This window comes from Salmo salar, chromosome 25 (genome assembly GCF_965601325.2).
Source record: "Salmo salar chromosome 25, fSalSal1, whole genome shotgun sequence".
In the NCBI taxonomy this organism is placed as follows: domain Eukaryota; kingdom Metazoa; phylum Chordata; class Actinopteri; order Salmoniformes; family Salmonidae; genus Salmo; species Salmo salar.
This window is the reverse complement of record NC_138315.1, coordinates 23,362,501-23,383,864: the sequence shown is the minus strand read 5'-3', so window position 1 is coordinate 23,383,864 and position 21,364 is coordinate 23,362,501. Positions and strand designations below refer to the sequence as shown.

At 44.3% G+C, this 21,364-nt stretch overlaps 1 protein-coding gene across 1 annotated transcript in view; it reads left to right on the top strand.

Annotated features, from left to right (window-relative positions):
• LOC106586417 (protein disulfide-isomerase A5) overlaps positions 1 to 20,263 on the top strand; it is a 59,604-nt gene extending 39,341 nt beyond the window's left edge. The window contains exons 14-17 of the mRNA XM_014173648.3: positions 348 to 478; positions 2,926 to 2,996; positions 15,057 to 15,191; positions 15,384 to 20,263. Coding sequence (XP_014029123.2) covers positions 348 to 478; positions 2,926 to 2,996; positions 15,057 to 15,191; positions 15,384 to 15,455 — 409 coding nt within the window. The 3' untranslated portion in view covers positions 15,456 to 20,263. The remainder of the gene's footprint in view (positions 1 to 347; positions 479 to 2,925; positions 2,997 to 15,056; positions 15,192 to 15,383) is intronic.
• The last annotated feature ends 1,101 nt before the right edge of the window (positions 20,264 to 21,364 follow it).

The window sequence follows — 21,364 nt, the reverse complement described above, 5'->3', positions numbered from 1 at the left end:
TGATGTAGTATGTTAGGATTCTGGCTGACGCGTCACATTCTCTGCTGAGCTTAACTGGCTAGATGTATGCCTGTTTATCTCCAGACTAGGAGGTCTTGTGAGATCAAGAGGATGTTAGATGGAACAACAGTAAGCTGCTTTGAGGGTGCTTTACTATACTGCTAGATGCAGTGATGTAATGCTCATGTTTTGTATTGTTGGAACCCTCAAGGTTTTAACTATCGAATTTTCAAATTAACTTCCATTGAGCTAGAGATACCAAAAGTTGCTGAATGAATCTCTCTTTTCAAACTGATCCACAATTTTTCCACTTCATGTACCTTGGTTTGAGTGTGAACCCCCTCCAGCCCCCAGGCGCCCCCTCCCCCAGAGCAGTCCTGGGAAGACAAGCCGTCTGGTGTTAGCCATCTTGGAATGGAGGACTTCAGGGAAGTGTTGAAGAAGAAGAAGCATGCCCTCGTCATGTTCTACGCACCATGTAAGTCAAATGTGACATTTGGACTTTCTGGTCTCAGGCAGGGCTACCTCATCACGAGACAGTGATTCCAAATCGTCTCTGCTACATTAGCACCCTGCTAGTGACAATGACACTGCACTGCTTGTTAGTGTCTGATATAACCATGTTTGATTTATGATTTGATTTAACTTTTTACACTTTTTATCTATGCTCCCCAAGGAGCAAAAGGGTTTAAGGTTTTACACCACCAATACAATCATTCTAGCCAAGATCTGCCATCAGGTGGAAATGACACAAAATGCTCAGTAAAGACTTATAGTACCAGTGGGGGGGAAAGTAGTATGACAGCATTGACAGGCCCACCACCCAATACAGCATCTCCATATCCTTTCAGTGGACTCGCACACCCTTCCTTCCCAGTTGATTCAGGACTGGTTCATAGGATGTGCCGGCTGACAGTAAAGAAGCTCTGCAGTCACTGTCTGATAAGAGACTTCAAAGACCACACATCACTGCACCGTCCGACTTCCTCTTAGTTAACATGAAACAAAACAACGCCTTTGGTTTTTTTCCTCCACAAAGAGGTTGTGGAGACCCAGCAGAACACGGCAATAACAACCTGCTCTCTGTTTCTGTCCCTCTTCTCCTAATCCTCTTTGTAACAACCGCCTATTAGGGGCTTTGAGAGATCAAACTACTGACTTACACATAAAGACTCTCTAATCTAATGCCTTCAGACAATATGTAAATTGTTACCTAAAGGAGGTTGTCTGTCTGTTAATTGCAGCCTCTTCGTCAGATCTTCTGAACTGCTACCTCTAACGTGTATCAGAGCAGTGCTACCTACTCCTATCCCCAGGAATTTCCTGCTAGTTATTTTTGTGTCGCACTTCACTAAATGCTCATTTTGTATCATACCTTTTTAGGCTAAATACTGGGAATGATTTGTAAATAAGAAAACATTAACACTTAATGTTGCGTTTACACCAGAAAGCTTCTGTATATTTCAATTGGACCTGTTGGGAGTTGTTAGTTTCATATGTGAAGTGTAGAATCAAGATGGGATCGGACAAACCGGTATATTATATCCTGCACGTATTGGAGAGATGCAGCACATCGTTTTTACTACTAGAGCTCTTACACCAATTACATAAGATTCAACATATTTCACATTCTTCTACTATGGAATGGGAAAATCAAAGCGTAAGGCTTGCTGCAGCTCCCCGTGGTTCTATTGTTGAATATCAATTATTACTAGATGTGAAAGGGACTGAAAAATGACTGAAGGCATTCACACGGTGAAAAGGAGAGGGTTCTCATTTAATGTGAGTCATTTTTGTTGTTGTCCATTTTCAGCAGAAAAGCAGCAGAAACTATCCAGAAGTATTCACTTAGTGGGTAATCTTCTTACTCAAAGTGGCAGCAAAAGTGGTATCAGTAATCACTTTAAAAAAGTGACTTCTTACAGTAGTTGACCCTAAGCAGGTAAAGCTTCTCTCTTGTGGATGTGCATCCCCTTGCTGAAAGTCAAGGGGGAAGTCATTATCTGCCATATCCAGCATTCTTTAGTATAAAATGGTATTCCTGCCATTCTGAGCCCTGGTAACGTGTCCTGTGTCCCAAATGGCACCCTATTCCCTATATAGTGCACCACTTTTGACCAGGGCCCTATGAGCCAAAAGCAGTGCACTATATAGGGAACCGGGTGCCATTTGGGACATTGCCAGGGCATTGTGGTCAATGATGCAGGGCCCATCCTTAGCTCTGATGCTGGTCCATCATAACAACAATAATAATAAGTGGGGAAATGGGGTGTAACAGTATTTTTATTTTTTTATTTTTTGCACCATTAGGTATTATCATGGTCCATAAATGAGGAAGTGGAGAGTATCACACAATCCAGGCTTTGTTTACAGGCTGAAACCTGAATATATTTGTATCTTTCAGAAAATGTCATTCAACAAACCTTTTTAGTGAGTTGAGATGCTTGATTCACCTTTTTGCTAACCTTCATATCACTGTGGTGAACTCTGACGTCAGACAGACCAGGTGTACCACACAGGAGGGCTGTAAATGTACCTGTCCCCGTCTGTACAGTGACTAGAGGATGGGTGGCGTTCACATGCATACCTTTTGTGTGGTGGGGTTCAGGGAGCCAGCTGGGACAGATATGGATGGCCTGAGGAAAGCGGCGGGGAGGTTTCATTTATGACTCCAATAAAGGGATTTATAACTCCCTATAAAATACAAGTGAGCCATCACTAATGTGGGGTAATTCTGAAAGGGACAGGCTGTCCCAGGAGGGTGTGTGAGGGAGCATAATGACCATTCTCATAGGTTTTGTGTTTGAATTACAGTAAATCCTGTATTGTCTGTGTGGTATTAATGGTAGTTAGTTGGGGTGAGCCAAGGGCCAGTCTATTCTGTAATATCCTTGTGTGTGTGTGTCTCTCTCTGCTCCCTAACAGGGTGTCCCCACTGTAAGAACGCTGTCCCTCACTTCACCACGGCAGCAGATCTCTTTAAAGAGGACCGCAAGGTGAGCCTCCCTCCAACCCTCTCCTGAAATGCACACATTCTTTTTTTTCTTTATTCTTCTGTCTCAATGTACCGTTGTTGACCTTCATAAGCATTACTACTCTTAGATGCACTCTCTGGCTTGGACTCAAGTCACAGATACTGTACTCCCTCTCTGCCTCCAGCCTCAGTTAAACTCTCACTCCTTCATCCTCTCAATCCATCTGACAGCCTCCCTCTAAAGTCTAATACATTCTGATTCCCTGACTCAGTCAACCCGGTCACTATCTGACTCGCCTCTGTGCACACACTGTAACGTGAACTCTCTGAACAACAGGGCAGCGTGCTTGGCTGTACTCACAGTAAGCATTAATCATCATAACACTAACTGACCACAAAAACAAAGAGGTTAAATGACTGAAATAAATCACGCATAATGGTTCCGTCACTCAATCTGACAAAGCTCTTCGGTATTTGGCTTGCGTCTCTTTCATTATTCACAATGTGGAAGTACATCTCTGTTAACAGAGGTTTACGAAATCACTGATTTGTGTGAGGTAACTCTTTATTCTGGACTTAGGTGTTCATATTGTTATATCAAGCAAATATTAGTTCTTGTTCAGAATAAGATCTGCACTCTCAGCCCAGAATGTGAATCTCTTGGCTGTTGATGTGCATGGCATTAAATGCACGCCTAGGTCCAAGAATTTGTCTTTATTGTAGACGCACATGAATCACCATCTACTAGCTCTGTGGTTATTGCCCAGATCCCAGTCACGGGGTGGGGCTGAAACAAGTCACTCTAATGTGTGCACTTCGTCACTGAGACTCTCAATAAAGAACCCAGAGCAGAGCGGGTGTCTAACGCTGCTTGGCTGAAGGATCTCTTGTGTCAACTCGGAATAAACACTTAGAACAGACCGACGTCAGCAGGCGGGGTGTGGTGTAGTAACCTCCATTACTGCCACAATAAGAGTTTGATGTTGTGTATCCAGGGAGGGTTGCTTGGTGTTGTGGTTGGGTGAGGAGGAAGGTGTTCCAATGCAACGTATCCACAGGGGTACCTTCTCTTACCTTTGATCATCAGAAGGCACTTCCAGGCATCCCAGGTCCGCAAATGTTGTTTTGTTCGATAAAGTCCATAATTTCTGTCCAAATACCTCGTTGCTGTTTGCGTGTTCAGTAAGCTACTCCAAATGTAGGACGCGCGCCGAAAATTTCACAACAAAGTTATATTTACATTCGTTGAAACGTCAAATGTTGTAGAACATCAATCTTTAGGGCCTTTTTAACGTAAAACTTCAGTAATATTCCAACTGGACAATTCCAATGTCTTGAAAAACGTTATGGAACACAGCTACCTCACGTGAATGCGCGTAATTGTGGCCTGTCATTCTCTCGGTCATCAGACTCCAGGAGGTCTTGTTCGCTCTCTGTTGACGGCAAAAGCCTGAAACGCGTTCTAAAGACTGACATCTAGTGGAAGCCTTAGGAAGTGCAAATTGAACCCTAAGTCACTGTATACTGAATAGGCCCAGTCTTGAAAGATACAATCCACTTCCGGGTTGGATTTTTTTCCTCAGGTTTTTGCCTGCCATATGAGTTCTGTAATACACAGACACCATTCAAACAGTTTTAGAAACTTCAGAGTTTTCTATCCAAATCTACTAATAATATGCATATTGTAGTTTCTGAGCCAGAGTAGTAACCTGTTTAAATTGGGTATGTTTTTCATCCGGCCGTGAAAATACTGCCCCCTAGCCCAGACAGGTTAATGCAGGGAAACTTGAATCTGTTTTAACTAATTTCTATCACCATGTTAAATGTGCAACCAGAGGGGAAAAAAACTCTGGACCACCTTTACTACACATACAAAGCTCTCCCTCACCCTCCATTTGGCAAATCTGACCATAATTGTTCTCCTGCTTAAAAGCAAAAATTAAAGCAGGAAGCACCAGTGACTCAGTCAATAAGGTGGTTAGATTAAGCAGATGCTAAACTACAGGACTAATTTGCAAGCACACTGGGATATGTTCCGGCATTCTTCCGATGGCATTGAGGAGTACACCACATCAGTCATTGGCTTCATCAATAAGTGTGTCGACACCACAGTGACTGTACGTACATACCCCAACCAAAAACCATGGATTACAGGCAACATCTGCAGTGAGCTAAAGGCTAGAGCTGCCGCTTTCAAGGTGTGGGACTCTAACTCGGAAGCTTATAAGAAATCCCGCTATGCCCTCAGACGAACCATCAAACAGGCAAAGCGTCAATACAGGACTAAAATCAAATCGTACTACACCGGCCCCGATACTCGTCGGATGTGGCAGGGCTTGCAAACCATTAGACTACAAAGGGAAGCACAGCCGAGAGCTGCCCAGTGACACGTGCCTACCAGACGAGCTAAAGTACTTCTTTGCTCACTTCAAGGCAAGTAACACTGAAACATGCATGAGAGCATCAGCTGTTCCGGATGACTGTGATCACGCTCTCCGCAGCCGATGTGAGTAAGATCTATAAACGGGTCAACGTTCACAAGGCGGGGCCAGGCGGATTACCATGTGCACTGACCAACTGGCAAGTGTTTTCACTGACATTTTCAACCTATCCCCTGGCCGGGTCTATAATACCAACACCATTATCCCAGCAACTCTAGACCCACTGCATACCACACCAACCGATCCACGGATGATGCAATCTCTATTGCATTCCACACTGCCCTTTCACACCTGGACAAAAGGAACACTTATTCGAGAATGCTATTCATTGACTACAACTCAGCGTTCAACACCATAGTGCCCTCAAAGCTCATCACTAAGCTAAGTACCTTGGGACTAAACACCTCCCTCTGCAACTGGATCGTGGACTTCCTGACGGACCGCCCCCAGGTGGTAAGTGTAGGTAACAACACATCCGCCACGCTGATCCTCAACACAGGGGGCCCCTCGGGTGCGTGCTCAGTCCCCTCCTGTACTCCCTGTTCACTCATGACTGCACGACTCCAACACCATCAAGTTTGCTGATGACACAACAGTGGTAAGCCTGATCAACGATGAGACAGCCTATAGGGAGGAGGTCAGAAACCTGACTATGTGGTGCAAGGACAACAACCTCTCCCTCAACATGATCAAGACAAAGATGATTGTGGACTACAGGAAAAGGAGGACTGAGCACACCCCCATTTTCATCGACAGGGCTGTAGTGGAACAGGGTTGAGAGCTTCAAGTTCCTTGGCGTCCACATCACGCATGTGACAAAGATTTGATAATCATTATTTTAGCGATCCACGGTAGACGTCTCTCTTAATGAAAAGGCCCCCCATCCTGCTGTCGTGAGCTGCTAAACAGCGCGCTTGAGATGCATTTATGGATGAGAAAGTAATGAATTTGGGGAGTTTCACCTATTCTTCTCTGCAGATCCTCAAGCTCTGTCAGGTTGGATGGGGAGCATCGCTGCACAGCTATTTTCAGGTCTCTCTAGAGATGTTCGATTGGGTTCAAGTCCGGGCTCTGGCTGGGTCACTCAAGGACATTCAGAGACTAGTCCCAAAACCACTCCTGCGTTGTCTAAGCTTTGTGCTTAGGGTCATTGTCCTGTTGGAAGGTGAACCTTCGCCCCAGTCTGAGGTTGTGAGCACTCTGGAGCAGGTGTTCATCGAGGATGTCTCTGTACTTTAATTCGTTCTTCTTTCCCTCCATCTTGCCTCGTCTCCCAGTCCCTGCCACTGAAAGCATCCTCTCCCCACGATGCTGCCACCACCATGCTTTCTCGTAGGGATGGTGACAGGTTTTCTCCAGATGTGACGCTTGGCGTTCAGGCCAAAGAGTTCAATCTTGGTTTCATCAGACCAGAGAATCTTGGCAAACTCCAAGTCGGCTGTCATGTGCCTTTTACTGAGGATTGGCTTCCGTCTGGCCACTCTAACATAAAGGCTTGATTGGTGGAGTTCTGCAGAGATGGTTGTCCTTCTGGAAGGTTCTCCCATCTCCACAGAGGAACTCTGGAGCTTTGTCAGAGTGACCATCAGGTACTTGGTCACCTCCCTGACCAAGGCCCTTCTCCCCCAATTGCTCAGTTTGGCCGGGCGGCCAGCTCTAGGAAGAGTTTGGTGGTTCTAAACTTCTTCCATTTAAGAATGATGAAGGCCGCTGTGTTCTTGGACCTTCAATGCTGCAGTCTCTTTTTTTAATATATTTTTTATTTTTTAAAACACTTCCCCAGATCTGTGCCTCGACACAATCCTGTCTCGGGGCTCTACAGACAATTACTTCCAAATCATGTCCAATCAATTGAATTAGCACAGATGGACTCCAGTCAATTTGTAGAATCATCTCAAGAACTGCAAAAACTGTCCTACCTATTGCAAGTCAAAATGATTGCCACATGTCAAATTAGTTTAGCCTCAGCGAGGCGTCCATTGTTTACATGTTCAACATATTGGTCCTCAGGAGACGGATGGTGATTACGTAATGGTGACAAGTTCAATGTGCTGCGTTGTCTTGAGAGGCTGTCTGTGTCCCAAATGGCACCACTATTCCCTGTGTAGTGCACCACTTGACCAAAAGTAGTGGACTACATAGGTAGTCCATGCTGCCATTTGGGACACGGGGGCTGACATTTGATCCATCCAAAAGGACAAGCGGAGGGGGTGCGCTATGTATCAGATGGTATTTGTGCTGCAACTTATTTATGCTGTGTTTCTTTCTGGCTGCGACAGCCAAGACCCATAAATCTCTTTTGTAGTTTTTAAGTAGGACTGATTGCTTTATGGTCTAGCTTGATAGGAATGAATTAGTAGTTTTTTGTTAGTTTTTCTTCTTAAAGGGGAAAGTTCAGTTTTGTACAACTTAATGTTAGATGGTTCCTCACTCTGAAAGTAGTCTATGGGCCATAAACTGTAGTCAACAGCTTTTTTTTATTTTAAAGAAGCTAATGTTCGTGTGGCCAAATCATGTTTTCTGGTGTAGTAGCCTTTTTGGAATGATGATTTTATTTCTGTATAGAAAGGAGTAGGCGAATTAGGCTTTATCATTTTGGAAATGTAATTAAATGCACATTAGGGAAAGCTTAGCTTCCCCTAAACGTATTGACAAGCCTATGCTCCCATGCATGCGGAAGCTTTTATTACTCACACACATACACGGCACGGCCCCTACTCTCTAATGGCCTACAGCTGCTCGCTCTGCCTCTCTCTCCTTCGCTCTCTCGCTCATCAAATAGTACAAAAAATTGCTTTTCTGCTGCTTCTCGCGCTCTGATCGGACCGATTTTTGTCCTGGACCTAATATGCATAAATGCCCTGTCCTTTTGGAATGGGAGCTCTAACTCATCACCATTTGTCCTCAATCAGATTATTCAAATTCAGCGCTGATTACCAGGTAGGGCTAGGCAGTATACTGTATTTTACTATATACCGGTATTGATGCACAAACTGGTTTGGGTTTTTACTTTAATGGTATTTGAATGTGTGCTTTGTTAAATGTGATATGCCGTGTGTCACATCCATTTTTATAGTTTACTCCGCTACTTGAGTCGTCTCTCCATGCCACTTTCCACACAGACCTAGCCCCACTCCCTGTTGCTCAACCACGAGACACTTGCGTTTCGTCTGCATGGTCAATGCAGCACTTAGAATGTATGCGTTGCCACCGTAGGGTCACACACTATTCATAAAGAAAGGTAGAAACATTACATTCTGTCATACCGTCCAAAATTTGAAAAACTGATGTTATTTTACTTTTTTTTTCATTTTGGTCATTTAGCAGACGCTCTTATCCAGAGCGACTTACAGTAGTGAATGCATACATTTTTTTCCTCCGTACTGGTCCCACGTGGGAATCGAACCCACAACCCTGGCGCTGCAAACACCATGCTCTACCAACTGAGCCACACGGGGACCATTTTGGCTATATTGCCCAGCTCTAGTATCAGGCCATTGGCGAGGGTCGTTAGCAAGTTTGTTAGGCTACCCGTCAGCGGCATTTTTTTTGGTGCAGTTTTGGGTGGGATTAGCGTGACAGGGAATTTGGCTGCGTTCATGACTCGTCACTTCCGGTGTGGCGGTAATACGTCACTGCAACAGCCCTAGTCCAGACTGAGGTGAAATCCACACAATGCTGGTCAGCCAGATCGGAACACAATCTGACCACAACGGGACTTTAATACGTTTAGACCTGTCTTTTCAAAGCGATCTTCGTATTCTGATATCAGAAGTCGCATGTAAGTGTAGACACAGCCAGAGAGGGAGAAACTAGCCAAACCGAATCACGCTAGTTACATTTACGTCATTTAGCAGACGCTCTTAACCAGAGCGACTTACAAGTTGGTGCATTCACCTTATGATATCCAGTCGAACAACCACTTTACAATAGTACATCTATCTTTTAGGGGGGGGGGGGGGTAGAAGGATTACTTTATCGTATCTCAGGTATTCCTTAAAGAGGTGGGGTTTCGGGTGTCTCCGGAAGGTGGTGATTGACTCCGCTGTCCTGGCGTCGTGAGGGAGCTTGTTCCACCATTGGGGTGCCAGAGCAGCGAACCGTTTTGACTGGGCTGAGCGGGAACTGTGCTTCCGCAGAGGTAGGGAGGTGAGCAGGCCAGAGGTGGATGAACGCAGTGCCCTTTGGGTGTAGGGACTGATCAGAGCCTGAAGGTACGGAGGTGCCGTTCCCCTCACAGCTACGTAGGCAAGCACCATGGTCTTGTAGCAGACGCAAGCTTCAACTGGAAGCCAGTGGAGTGTGCGGCGGAGCGGGGTGACGTGCGAGAACTTGAAGGTTGAACACCAGACGGGCTGCGGCGTTCTGGATGAGTTGTAAGGGTTTAATGGCACAGGCAGGGAGCAACAATGGAGTTGTCAACCGTGATGGCGAGATCATGGAACGGGCAGTCCTTCCCCGGGAGGAAGAGCAGCTCCGTCTTGCCGAGGTTCAGCTTGAGGTGGTGATCCGTCATCCACACTGATATGTCTGCCAGACATGCAGAGATGCGATTTGCCACCTGGTTATCAGAAGGGGGAAAGGAGAAGATTAATTGTGTGTCGTCTGCGTAGCAATGATAGAGACCATGTGAGGATATGGCAGAGCCAAGTGACTTGGTGTATAGCGAGAATAGGAGAGGGCCTAGAACTGAGCCCTGGGGGACACCAGTGGTGAGAGCATGTGGTGCGGAGACGGATTCTTGCCACGCCACCTGTCAGGTAGGACGCAATCCAAGAGTGAGCCGCGGTGGAGATGCCCAACTCGGAGAGGGTGGAGAGGAGGATCTGATGGTTCACAGTATCAAAGGCAGCCGATTGGTCTAGAAGGATGAGAGCAGAGGAGAGAGTTAGCTTTAGCGGAGAGCCTCCGTGACACAGAGAAGAGCGGTCTCAGTTGAATGGCCAGTCTTGAAACCTGACTGATTTGGATCAAGAAGGTAATTCTGAGAGAGATAGCAAGAGAGCTGGCCAAGGACGGCACGCTCAAGAGTTTTGGAGAGAAAAGAAAGAAGGGATACTGGTCTGTAGTTGTTGACATCGGAGGGATCGAGTGTAGGTTTTTTGAGAAGGGGTGCAACTCTCGCTCTCTTGAAGACGGAAGGGATGTAGCCAGCAGTCAAGGATGAGTGAGGTAGGGGAGAAGGTCTCCGGAAATGGTCTGGAGAGGAGGGGATAGGGTCAAGCGGGCAGGTTGTTGGGCGGCCGGCCGTCGCAAGTTAATCTATGGCAGCAACAAGTTTTTCTATCATACCATCTGGTGGTGCTGGACTTGACTGCATCAAATCGTTGTACAGTAGCCAGCTAAGTTATCCAGCTAGCTAGCTAAAGCAGCAAGGCTATTTTGCTGCTCTCCCCATCCAATGTCTACAACAATTTAATTCATACGAAACAGCCTACCTGTTGGTTGATAATTGCAAAATTTTTAAGGAGTAGGCTACAAACTTAATTCTGTAACTTTAATTCCATTTTGCATTGATTTAGAATCCTCCCACTTGTTACACATGGAGCCTCTGACTGTAGCGCCTCTTTGATTTGACCGACAACAACAAGCTACACGTGTGAAACGTGTCTAGGCTACCAGTGCATCTTTTTTATAGGGTGCACTCATAAGTGTTTTAATGACAGACCATTACATTCAAACTCTGTCACAGATAATTTCATACAATTTTAGACAAAGCCTGTAACATGTATGCCGGGAGTCAGGAAGCAGGTGCAGAAGTAATAATTTCATGGTAAGGTGTATTGTTGTATTCGGCGCATGTGACAAATAAAATTTGATTTGACAAGTTGAGTTTAATAATGAACCAATACAGATGAACAAACATGAAGTGTTCTGAACGTGAGAAAACAATGACTAATACTATTGAACTAAATAAAGGGAGTGTAATCAGGGTGAAGTCCAGGTGTGCGTAATGTGGGTTGCCAGGACCGGTGGTTAGTAGACTGGTGACGTCGAGCGCCGGAGGGAGGAAGCAGGAGTATGTGTGACAAAGCCTTAAAAAAAAATAGATAGGCTTTTTTTTTCTCAAATGAATACTCTCCCACAGGGGCGAAAATCTGATATCAACTTTGGAGGGGACAATTACATTACATTTTCTCAAGAGCAATTCCTGAGGGGGACACCAAAAGTAGTGCTGTAACACAGCCTACGTTTTAATATGGTAAATGTATATTGAGGAACCAAAGAAATAAGGTGTTTGCCGTACTCCTAACTACCGGTACCCAAAACTACACAACTAATCACAACAGCAATACCATTGCCTTTAACAAATCTTAGTTCAGTCACCAGTTTAAGTTGAGAGTGGGGGTATCCATGGCATTTTCCAATTATGTTCCTATTTTACAAGTTGAAAAAATTGAGAACCTTTCATAATGTTGCCAAACAGACTCAACAAACTTACCTGAGACTCCCTGTCTCTACCAGTCTGTCCTGCATATCTGTCCCCAACTCTGCTGTCTGTGTGCCATCTGTTGCCTGCTCTGCCTAATGACATCATTGTGAAACATTTCCATTAGAATTTCATTTCTTTCTTATGAACATTTTATCAACTAGTCTTTGAGATATTAGGCTACTAGGGTTCTTACTTTGCGTTTTGGTGTACTGAAAAATACTCTGATGTCCGTCTTTTTTCTGCCATTTTTCTGCCATTTTTCTACCTGGTTGGCTACACACACACAGTATGTAGGTTATTTACAGTAGGAGATGGGCTTCTATCATATCTTCTATCATTCTATATGGGCTTCGATCTAAAAGGTAGCTAGCAAATGTGAAACGGGTTGCAGTGACAAGAGTTGACAGCTGTATGAGTTCACCATTTACACAACATATGCTGCAACCTTTTGTAATTTTAATCGTTTTTCATATTGGCTGGCTTCTAACAATAGCTGAATTTGCAAAGCTAGCGAGCACCAATTCAGTGGTGTTTGCTATAATCTTTGCTACCCGGGTTAAATAAAATATATAAATAAAAGTTCCCTTGCGACAATTTAGCTTTTGCAACGAGACCATTAAATATACACTGCTCAAAAAAATAAAGGGAACACTTAAACAACACAATGTAACTCCAAGTCAATCACACTTCTGTGAAATCAAACTCTCAAATTAGGAAGCAACACTGATTGACAATAAATTTCACATGCTGTTGTGCAAATGGAATAGACAACAGGTGGAAATTATAGGCAATTAGCAAGACACCCCCAATAAAGGAGTGGTTCTGCAGGTGGGGACCACAGACCACTTCTTAGTTCCTATGCTTCCTGGCTGATGTTTTGGTCACTTTTGAATGCTGGCGGTGCTTTCACTCTAGTGGTAGCATGAGACGGAGTCTACAACCCACACAAGTGGTTCAGGTAGTGCAGCTCATCCAGGATGGCACATCAATGCGAGCTGTGGCAAGAAGGTTTGCTGTGTCTGTCAGCATAGTGTCCAGAGCATGGAGGCGCTACCAGGAGACAGGCCAGTACATCAGGAGACGTGGAGGAGGCCGTAGGAGGGCAACAACCCAGCAGCAGGACCGCTACCTCCGCCTTTGTGCAAGGAGGAGCAGGAGCAGCACTGCCAGAGCCCTGCAAAATGACCTCCAGCAGGCCACAAATGTGTCTGCTCAAACGGTCAGAAACAGACTCCATGAGGGTGGTATGAGGGCCCGACGTCCACAGGTGGGGGTTGTGCTTACAGCCCAACACCGTGCAGGACGTTTGGCATTTGCCAGAGAACACCAAGATTGGCAAATTCGCCACTGGCGCCCTGTGCTCTTCACAGATGAAAGCAGGTTCACACTGAGCACGTGACAGAGTCTGGAGACGCCGTGGAGAACGTTCTGCTGCCTGCAACATCCTCCAGCATGACCGGTTTGGCGGTGGGTCAGTCATGGTATGGGGGGGCATTTCTTTGGGGGGCCGCACAGCCCTCCATGTGCTCGCCAGAGGTAGCCTGACTGCCATTAGGGACCGAGATGACATCCTCAGACCCCTTGTGAGACCATATGCTGGTGCGGTTCGCCCTGGATTCCTCCTAATGCAAGAGAATGCTAGACCTCATGTGGCTGGAGTGTATCAGCAGTTCCTGCAAGAGGAAGGCATTGATGCTAAGGACTTGCCTGCCCGTTCCCCAGACCTGAATCCAATTGAGCACATCTGGGACATCATGTCTCGCTCCATCCACCAACGCCATGTTGCACCACAGACTGTCCAGGAGTTGGTGGATGCTTTAGTCCAGGTCTGGGAGGAGATCCCTCAGGAGACCATCCGCCACCTCATCAGGCGCATGCCCAGGTGTTGTAGGGAGGTCATACAGGCATGTGGAGGCCACACTCACTACTGAGCCTCATTTTGACTTGTTTTAAGGACATTACATCAAAGTTGGATCAGCCTGTAGTGTGGTTTTCCACTTTAATTTGGAGTGTGACTCCATATCCAGACCTCCATGGGTTGATAAATTGGATTTCCATTGATTATTTTTGTGATTTTGTTGTCAGCACATTCAACTATTTATAGAAAAATATTTAATAAGATTATTTCTTTCATTCAGATCTAGGATGTGTTATTTTAGTGTTCCCTTTATTTTTTTGAGCAGTATTTAAAACAGTGGTAGAGGTGTAGTTCTGTTCAGTTTAACGCTAACCTTATCACAGGGACTTTGAAGCACTAACTTACATGCATGCTGATCTTGGAATAAATTGACGATAGCAAAGATTCCATCTTTGACGACGCCACATAAATGTAATAGGTACTAGCTAGCTTAATAGTTAATATTTGCGCGCTAGCTCTGCATATTCAGCTAGTGTGTGTGTGCGATTGACTGGATTAACCTCACGTCAGTTACGTGCATTGAGTGCCTTTCAGACAGTAGGTACGACCTCTACGTTACCTAGCAAGCTAAGGAACTGGCAGTGGATCAAACCATTGTGAGGCAAAGGGTGGGGGGGGGGTCGCAATCTTTTGAAACTTAAACGCGCTATTAAGTGTCTATAATCAGCACAATATGCTTTCATTGCGTATTATTAATATTATTTAAATTACATAGTTATGTTTCAGTGATATATTGGGGGGGACAAATATTTTTCCCAGGATGGGGGGGGGTCGTGCCCCCCCGGGATTTCCGCCCCTGCTCTCCCAAGTAATCGAATATTAATGTACGTTCGGATATTTGAATAACCGTGCCGTAATATCAGAGGGAAAGACTGTTTGCAGTAACTTATTTGTTTTAGTTCCAAACAGACATGGCAGTTTCACCACTAAGGATTCCAGCTTTAAACAGCCACTACAAACTTACACCACAGCTAGCTCAAAATCAATGGGAGGGATAGGGGCAACTGAGCTTCATCTAACCGAGAACCTGGCAGGCTCAGTTTGGGAATGTGGAGGGAATCAATTTGGACACAGAACAGCTCAGTCAGTTCCAAAGTAGCCTTGTTGAAAGCATTTGCACAACAAGGTGGACATTTTAAAGTATAACTTTACAGTATTCTGCAACATGCACACATTTGGTTCTTATGTAGCTGACCATTTTGGAAGTTAGTTGTGGTTGCTGTTACATATTGCTTTCTGTGTTTGACCATATCATGTTGAAGCTAAGCTTCTACCTGCTTTATATCCCAGATAGCCTATGCTGCTGTGGACTGCACTAAAGGACAGAACCAGGAGCTGTGCAAGCAGGAGAGTGTAGAAGGCTACCCCACCTTCAACTACTACAACTACGGCAAGTTTGCAGAAAAATACAATGGAGACCGAGGGGTAAGTGACACTGATGTTTAGTCTTAGTGCCCTGTTAAAAGAGTGAATGTTCATTTATGCACTGTATCCTTGTTACTGTTGAAGATGGAATCTTTCACTATTTATATACTGGGCCTTATACTGTATTTACACCGTTAACCTATACAAAGTTATTACATTTATCACAGGCTTCTTCTCTCTTCCTCTCCCTAGGAGGCAGGGTTTATAGGTTTCATGCGCAGCTTGCGGGGGCGGGACCAGGGCAAGAGGAAAGAGGAGCTTTAAGGCAGGGTGTGGAGAGGGAGGAGCCTGTCGTTGCACTGTGACCGTGGCAGGGGCCTCTTAGCACTGACATCACGTGACGTCGTCATGACGTGAAATCACGGAGAGGAGACTTGAGAACCTCGGAGTTTCAGGGGAGATGCTAAATGAACACGCCGGGTACACAAATTGATGACATGTTGTGCAGCTGAGAGTCGAAGACGAATGGATTCTGTTCAGTCAGTCGTCCTGATGAGCCCTTCCCAGCTAGCTAGTTCATGCTGGCAACAGCAGCATGGCGCTAGTTAAAATTGAACAGGAAGTGATCTTTAATTCGATGGGTGAGGGAGAAGTAACTTGTAGTATTGGTCACCATCTGGATGTTACCATGACATGCCTATTAGCTAACGTAATGACAAGCCTGTGTGAATGACCGGTGCAACAATGTTGTGTCGAGGTGCTTCCCACTGAGCAGCAGTTGCTTCACCGGCAGCTGTATCATATGCTGTATCATATGCTGTATCAGCTAATGTAGCCAATTTGTTCCATCCCACTTGAGTAGGATAGCAGCCTACACGACAAATAACTTGTAATATTGGTAGCAGAGATTGGAACCAAAATAATTTATTTCTGAACAGAGCTATTATTTCATTCCATTCCACTGTTCCAACCAGCAAAAGAAAGTTCTGAACCGGTTCAAACCCCGAAAAAGTAGAGGTCTCTTTTAATAAATATATTTTACATTTAGCTCAACATTAAGTTACTTCACCAATGGATAAAGCAGAATGGCGCAGGCAAGCTATGTACCTGCTTTGGACAGACAAGTGTAGGGTGTGACATGCGAGTGAATTTTTGCAGGTGAGGAGAGCACTGGGCATGAATCGCTAGGCATCTTATTGTTATGACATGCATTATCTGAATTAAGCCACAGCATCATACCTACGGAGGAGCGGCTTCTATGAAGGATCTCTGAAAGTCTTTGAACTTCAGAGAGTTGGCTTAACTAACGTTGGCCCAGATCTAGCCCTATCATGACTCTCAGTTTCATTACATTACACATAATGCCGTCTAGAGTTTGAGAGCTAGACCAGAGCTAGCTAACAAGCTACCTAGCTAACAAGCTTGTGTGTGGAGAGCGGCACCAGAATTATAATTAAAGCACGTCTTTTTGTAGTTAATTAATGCAATGTGAAACGTGAACTAGAGTATTCTTAAGTTGCATTGAAAAAGTTAATCCATTGTTCTCTAATTTAAAAAATCTCTCCCTAATTTCTGAATCATGCCTGTAACGTCAGTAGGCTACAGTAAACTATGCATTCTTTGGAGGGAGGGGCAGGTAGCCTACAAACACTGGCAAAGATTTTCAGCAGGCAGACACTGGAATCATTTCTGAGTGACGGTGAGGGCTTTGCATAGGCGCTTTGTTCAGTTTTTTGTGGGACTGGGAAAAAAATGCCTGGAGCATAAAATGCCACTATTAACCGGTTCCCATGCTTTTAAAATTAACGGTTCTGTTACGGAACAGTACAGATCACTTCGTTCTTGGTTCTGTTCCTCCATTTTTGTTGTCCTTTTCAGATTTTTGGTTCTGTTGCCTAAACAGGTTCCAACCCCTGATTGGTAGTTACCATCTGGATGTCACCATGATATAGTCTACTACTCAATGGGGAGAGTTTGCGCTGCAAGCCGGCAACACGACCACACCCAGTGTGTACTTCGCTCCCGCTTGCTGAGCACCTCTGTCCTACAGTAAGGAGAGGGAAGTAGCTAGATGGCTGTCATCTTGTTCTGATATCGGTGACACTAAAGCACATTTATTGTAGTGATGTTCACAGAAAATGTACAATTACGGCATTAATGTCTACGTTGTTACTCCGATTTTAAAAACAATTACTTTGATAAAAACAGTGATTCTGAACTCTCCCAAGTCTCAAATTCGGGAGACAAGTTTCAAATTCTCGTTGAAGTTTCTAGACGCAAGCATAAACTAGTTAGCTGGGGAGGGCTCACTAGTACGACTGACTGAACTGAATCATTCGTCCACACAACTCTCGTTGCACCACATACGTCATACATTTTGGGCACCAGGCATGTCCATATAGCCTCTCTCAGACCACAGATTTTTTTTTTATCGATCATGTTTGTAATGCCAGTGGCCACTTTATTTTTATTAATATTTTGATGGAATGATAAAAAAACAAACAGAAGAACAAGAAAACAGGGAAATTTGGGCCAAATACTGTGACTGCATTTGTGGAAAGCTACACCTTACTGCAGGGTATCCCAAACTCGGGACTCCAAGGTGTGCACGTTTTGTTTTTGCGCTAGCACTACACAGCTGATTCAAATAATCAATCAAGCTTTGATCATTTGAATCAGCTGTGTAGTTTTAAGCAAAAACTAAACTGCACACCTTGGGGTCCCAAGGACCGAGTTTGGGAAACACTGCCTTACTGTATCTATGCAATACCAGACCCTCCCTTCCCACTCCTGAGAATCTGTGTGATTTGGTGGGCTAGCTGAGCTGTGGTTGCATGTTCCACCTATAGCCAGCTACAAGAATCACTACACTGCAGTCCTATCCACCCCTGTTCGTTGCCCTGAAGAGGATTACGATCTTAATGTAAGCATACAACTGTTTGTTCCAATATTACAGTTTCAATATTTTTGTACAGACCTGTCTCATGTTAGGTCTTGGTTTGTTTCAGGAGGACAATGCTCTATTAGCTGAACTGTGGCCTTAAATATCTGTACGGAAGTTAATCACTCATCTGAATCAGATAGTGGTGAATGATTCTAGGCGCTAAAACATAGCAAAGCTCTTGTGGTGGATTGAGGCCTGGTGCTTCCATTCCTCCACGTGTTTCCAAGTCAACCATGGGAGAAATAAATCAAATCAGACAGGAACATAAAATTCCCAAAATAAATTAGAATGTTACTGTACATTCATTTCCAGACATCAATGATTTCCAGAAGCCTCCTGTTGTAGTGATATGCCTAGTGTCACCTCTTTACAATAGTCCTGCATTCCTCTAGTGTATTCCATTAAAAACAAAGGCTTTGGAAAAGATATGGGGCCCAATATGGTTAATGTGACGTCTCCTATTGAACAGAACTTTTTCCTCCATTCTTAAAATGTTTACAGGAACAAGACACTGTCCCAGTCCATCCCTTCCACCTTTTGTCTGGGTAGCAGTCAGAACCATTCAACTCAATATCAGTAGGCATATGGGATTATGATTACTCTAGAACCCTCAAATTCAAATCTGGACCTCAGCCAGTTCCACTGCTTTTTTTTTTCTTCCATTCTTGGGACTGCTTTAGACCTGGGACACCAGGTGGGGGCAATTAATTATCAGGTAGAACAGAGAACCAGCAGAAGCCGGACCTCGTAGGATAACATTTTAATAACCCTGCTCTAGATGATCCAGGATCTCAGTTCCATGATCCAAGAGCAGATTGCCTCTGTGTGTGACTGTCTCTGTGCCCTGGTCTGGGAAATGTTATCCCTTATGTCCCAGCACATCCAACTGGATGACTTCAGATTTCACAATAGCGCAGAGATGTGAGGAAGTCGACGGACCCCCTTAACACTTGGCAGTATCATCAATACCGGAACCATTACCTTCGTGGCAACTTTAATGCTGTGTGTTTTCAACTCCCCTGCTTAAGCCACTATAAATATTTAAAGGTCTATCTGTAGCTGAACTTGTTTTATTATTCAGGAGTTTGGTTCCTTTCATTATTGAATAAGGTTCTCAGGGATAGTGAAAACACAATTAAAGGGAACTAGCTTGTTTGTATTGCAGTTGAATGATTTTGAGCTCTAGCGTTGCCAAATTAAAATTACTGTTTACATTTGTCTTGTATGAAAAATAACAACATTTTTATAGATTTAAAATGGTCAAGTTTACATTTCCTGTGCCAAAAATGGTCAGGAAGTATTAAATAAAGCATTTGGTGCACACACACACTCCCCGAGCTTGGCAGTATCATATATACCGGCGCCATTACCATTATCTTTGTGGCAACTTTAATGCTGTGTGTTTTCAACTTCCCTGCTTAAGCCACTATAAATATTTAAAGGCCTATCTGTAGCTGAACTTGTTTTATTATTCAGGAGTTTGGTTCCTTTCATTATTGAATAAGGTTCTCAGGGATAGCAAAAACACAATTTAAAGGGAACTAGCTTGTTTGCATTGCAGTTGAATGGTTTTGAGCTCTAGAGTCGCCACATTTAAAACTGTTTACATTTGTCTTGTATGAAAAATGAAATGTATAGATTAAAATGGTCCCGTTTACATTTCCTATGCCGACTCATGGCAGGAAGTATTAAATAAAACGTGGTCCATATGGGGGTTAATGAACTGACTAATACATTGTTTGGTATTCTAAATGGGCTACTTCCAAATTAGGTCAGTCTGGAATGGACTGCTGACTGACAAAGAACAATATCTCCATTCAATGTTACCATTACATTTCTGCAACATGCAAAACTAACTGCATCATCACAGAATGTTGGAATAATGCTTTACTGCTGTTTTAGATGTTCCGTTATCTTTCTGTTGATCATTTTCTTTGTCTACTTTCACTTTTGTTTCTTCAGTACATGGCCTCCTCAGTTCTAGCAAATGGTTGAAGACTTTACATAAACTTATCATAAAGACAACCTTTGTCTTATCCCAAAGCACTTCGTATTGTGTGTAAACTGTCACACCTATGCCAAGAAGTCATTGTTGCAAGTTGTTGATTTTCTGTGCCCAGCCATATGTACAGTTTTGCACCTTTGAATGAGGACCTTGCAAAAAATAAAAACTCAAACATTTCCAAGACATGTTCTCGATGGCCTTTCTCATTCTCAATGATTTATATTCTTGTCAAAATATTTAATTTTCACTAACACAATAGCGAAGTAATAGTTTACTTATAGATTATTTGAAACTGAGCCAATAAACGGAGTGAAGAATACCACGTAGCATAAAATCAGAGCCAAAGATGGTGAGAGCTTGGGATTTTGTGTCCAACCTTTTGTTCCAGTATGTTCAACATATGTCCTGTCAGATCCTTCATGCCGATTGCCGCTGAGCTCTTTTGTTTAGTTACTTACAAACTCAGCCAGAGCATGGGTGTCCAAAGTGGACAAAAATAAACGTTCTCTCACTGTCAACTGTTTATTTTCAGCAAACTTAACGTGTAAATATTTGTATGCACATAAGATTCAACAACTGACACACAAACTGAACAAGTTCCACCGACGTGACTAACAGAAATTGAGTAATGTGTCCCTAAACAAAGGGGGGGTCAAAGGTAACAGTCAATATCTGGTGTGGCCATCAGCTGCATTTAGTGCAGTGCATCTCCTCATGGACTGCACCAGATTTGCCAGTTTTTGCTGTGAGATGTTACCCCACTCTTCCACCAAGGCACCTGCAAGTTCCCGGACATTTCTGGGGGGAATGGCCCTAGCCCTCACCCTCCGTCCCAGACGTGGTCAATGAGATTGAGATCCGGGCTCTTCGCTGGCCATGGCAGAACACTGACATTCCTGTCTTGCAGGAAATCACTCACAGAACGAGCAGTATGGCTGGTGGCATTGTCATGCTGGAGGGTCATGTCAGGATAAGCATGCACGAATGGTACCACATGAGGGAGGATGATGTCTTCCCTGTAACGCACAGCGTTGAGATTGCCTGCAATGACAACAAGCTCAGTCCAATGATGCTGTGACACACCGCTCCAGACTATGACGGACCCTCCACCTCCAAATCGATCCCGCTCCAGAGTACAGGCCTCGGCGTAAAGCTCATTCCTTCGACGATAAACGCGACTCCGACCATCACCCCTGGTGAGACAAAACAGCGACTCGTCAGTGTGAACTTTTTACCAGTCCTGTCTGGTCCAGCAACGGTGGAGTTGTGCCCATAGGGGAAGTT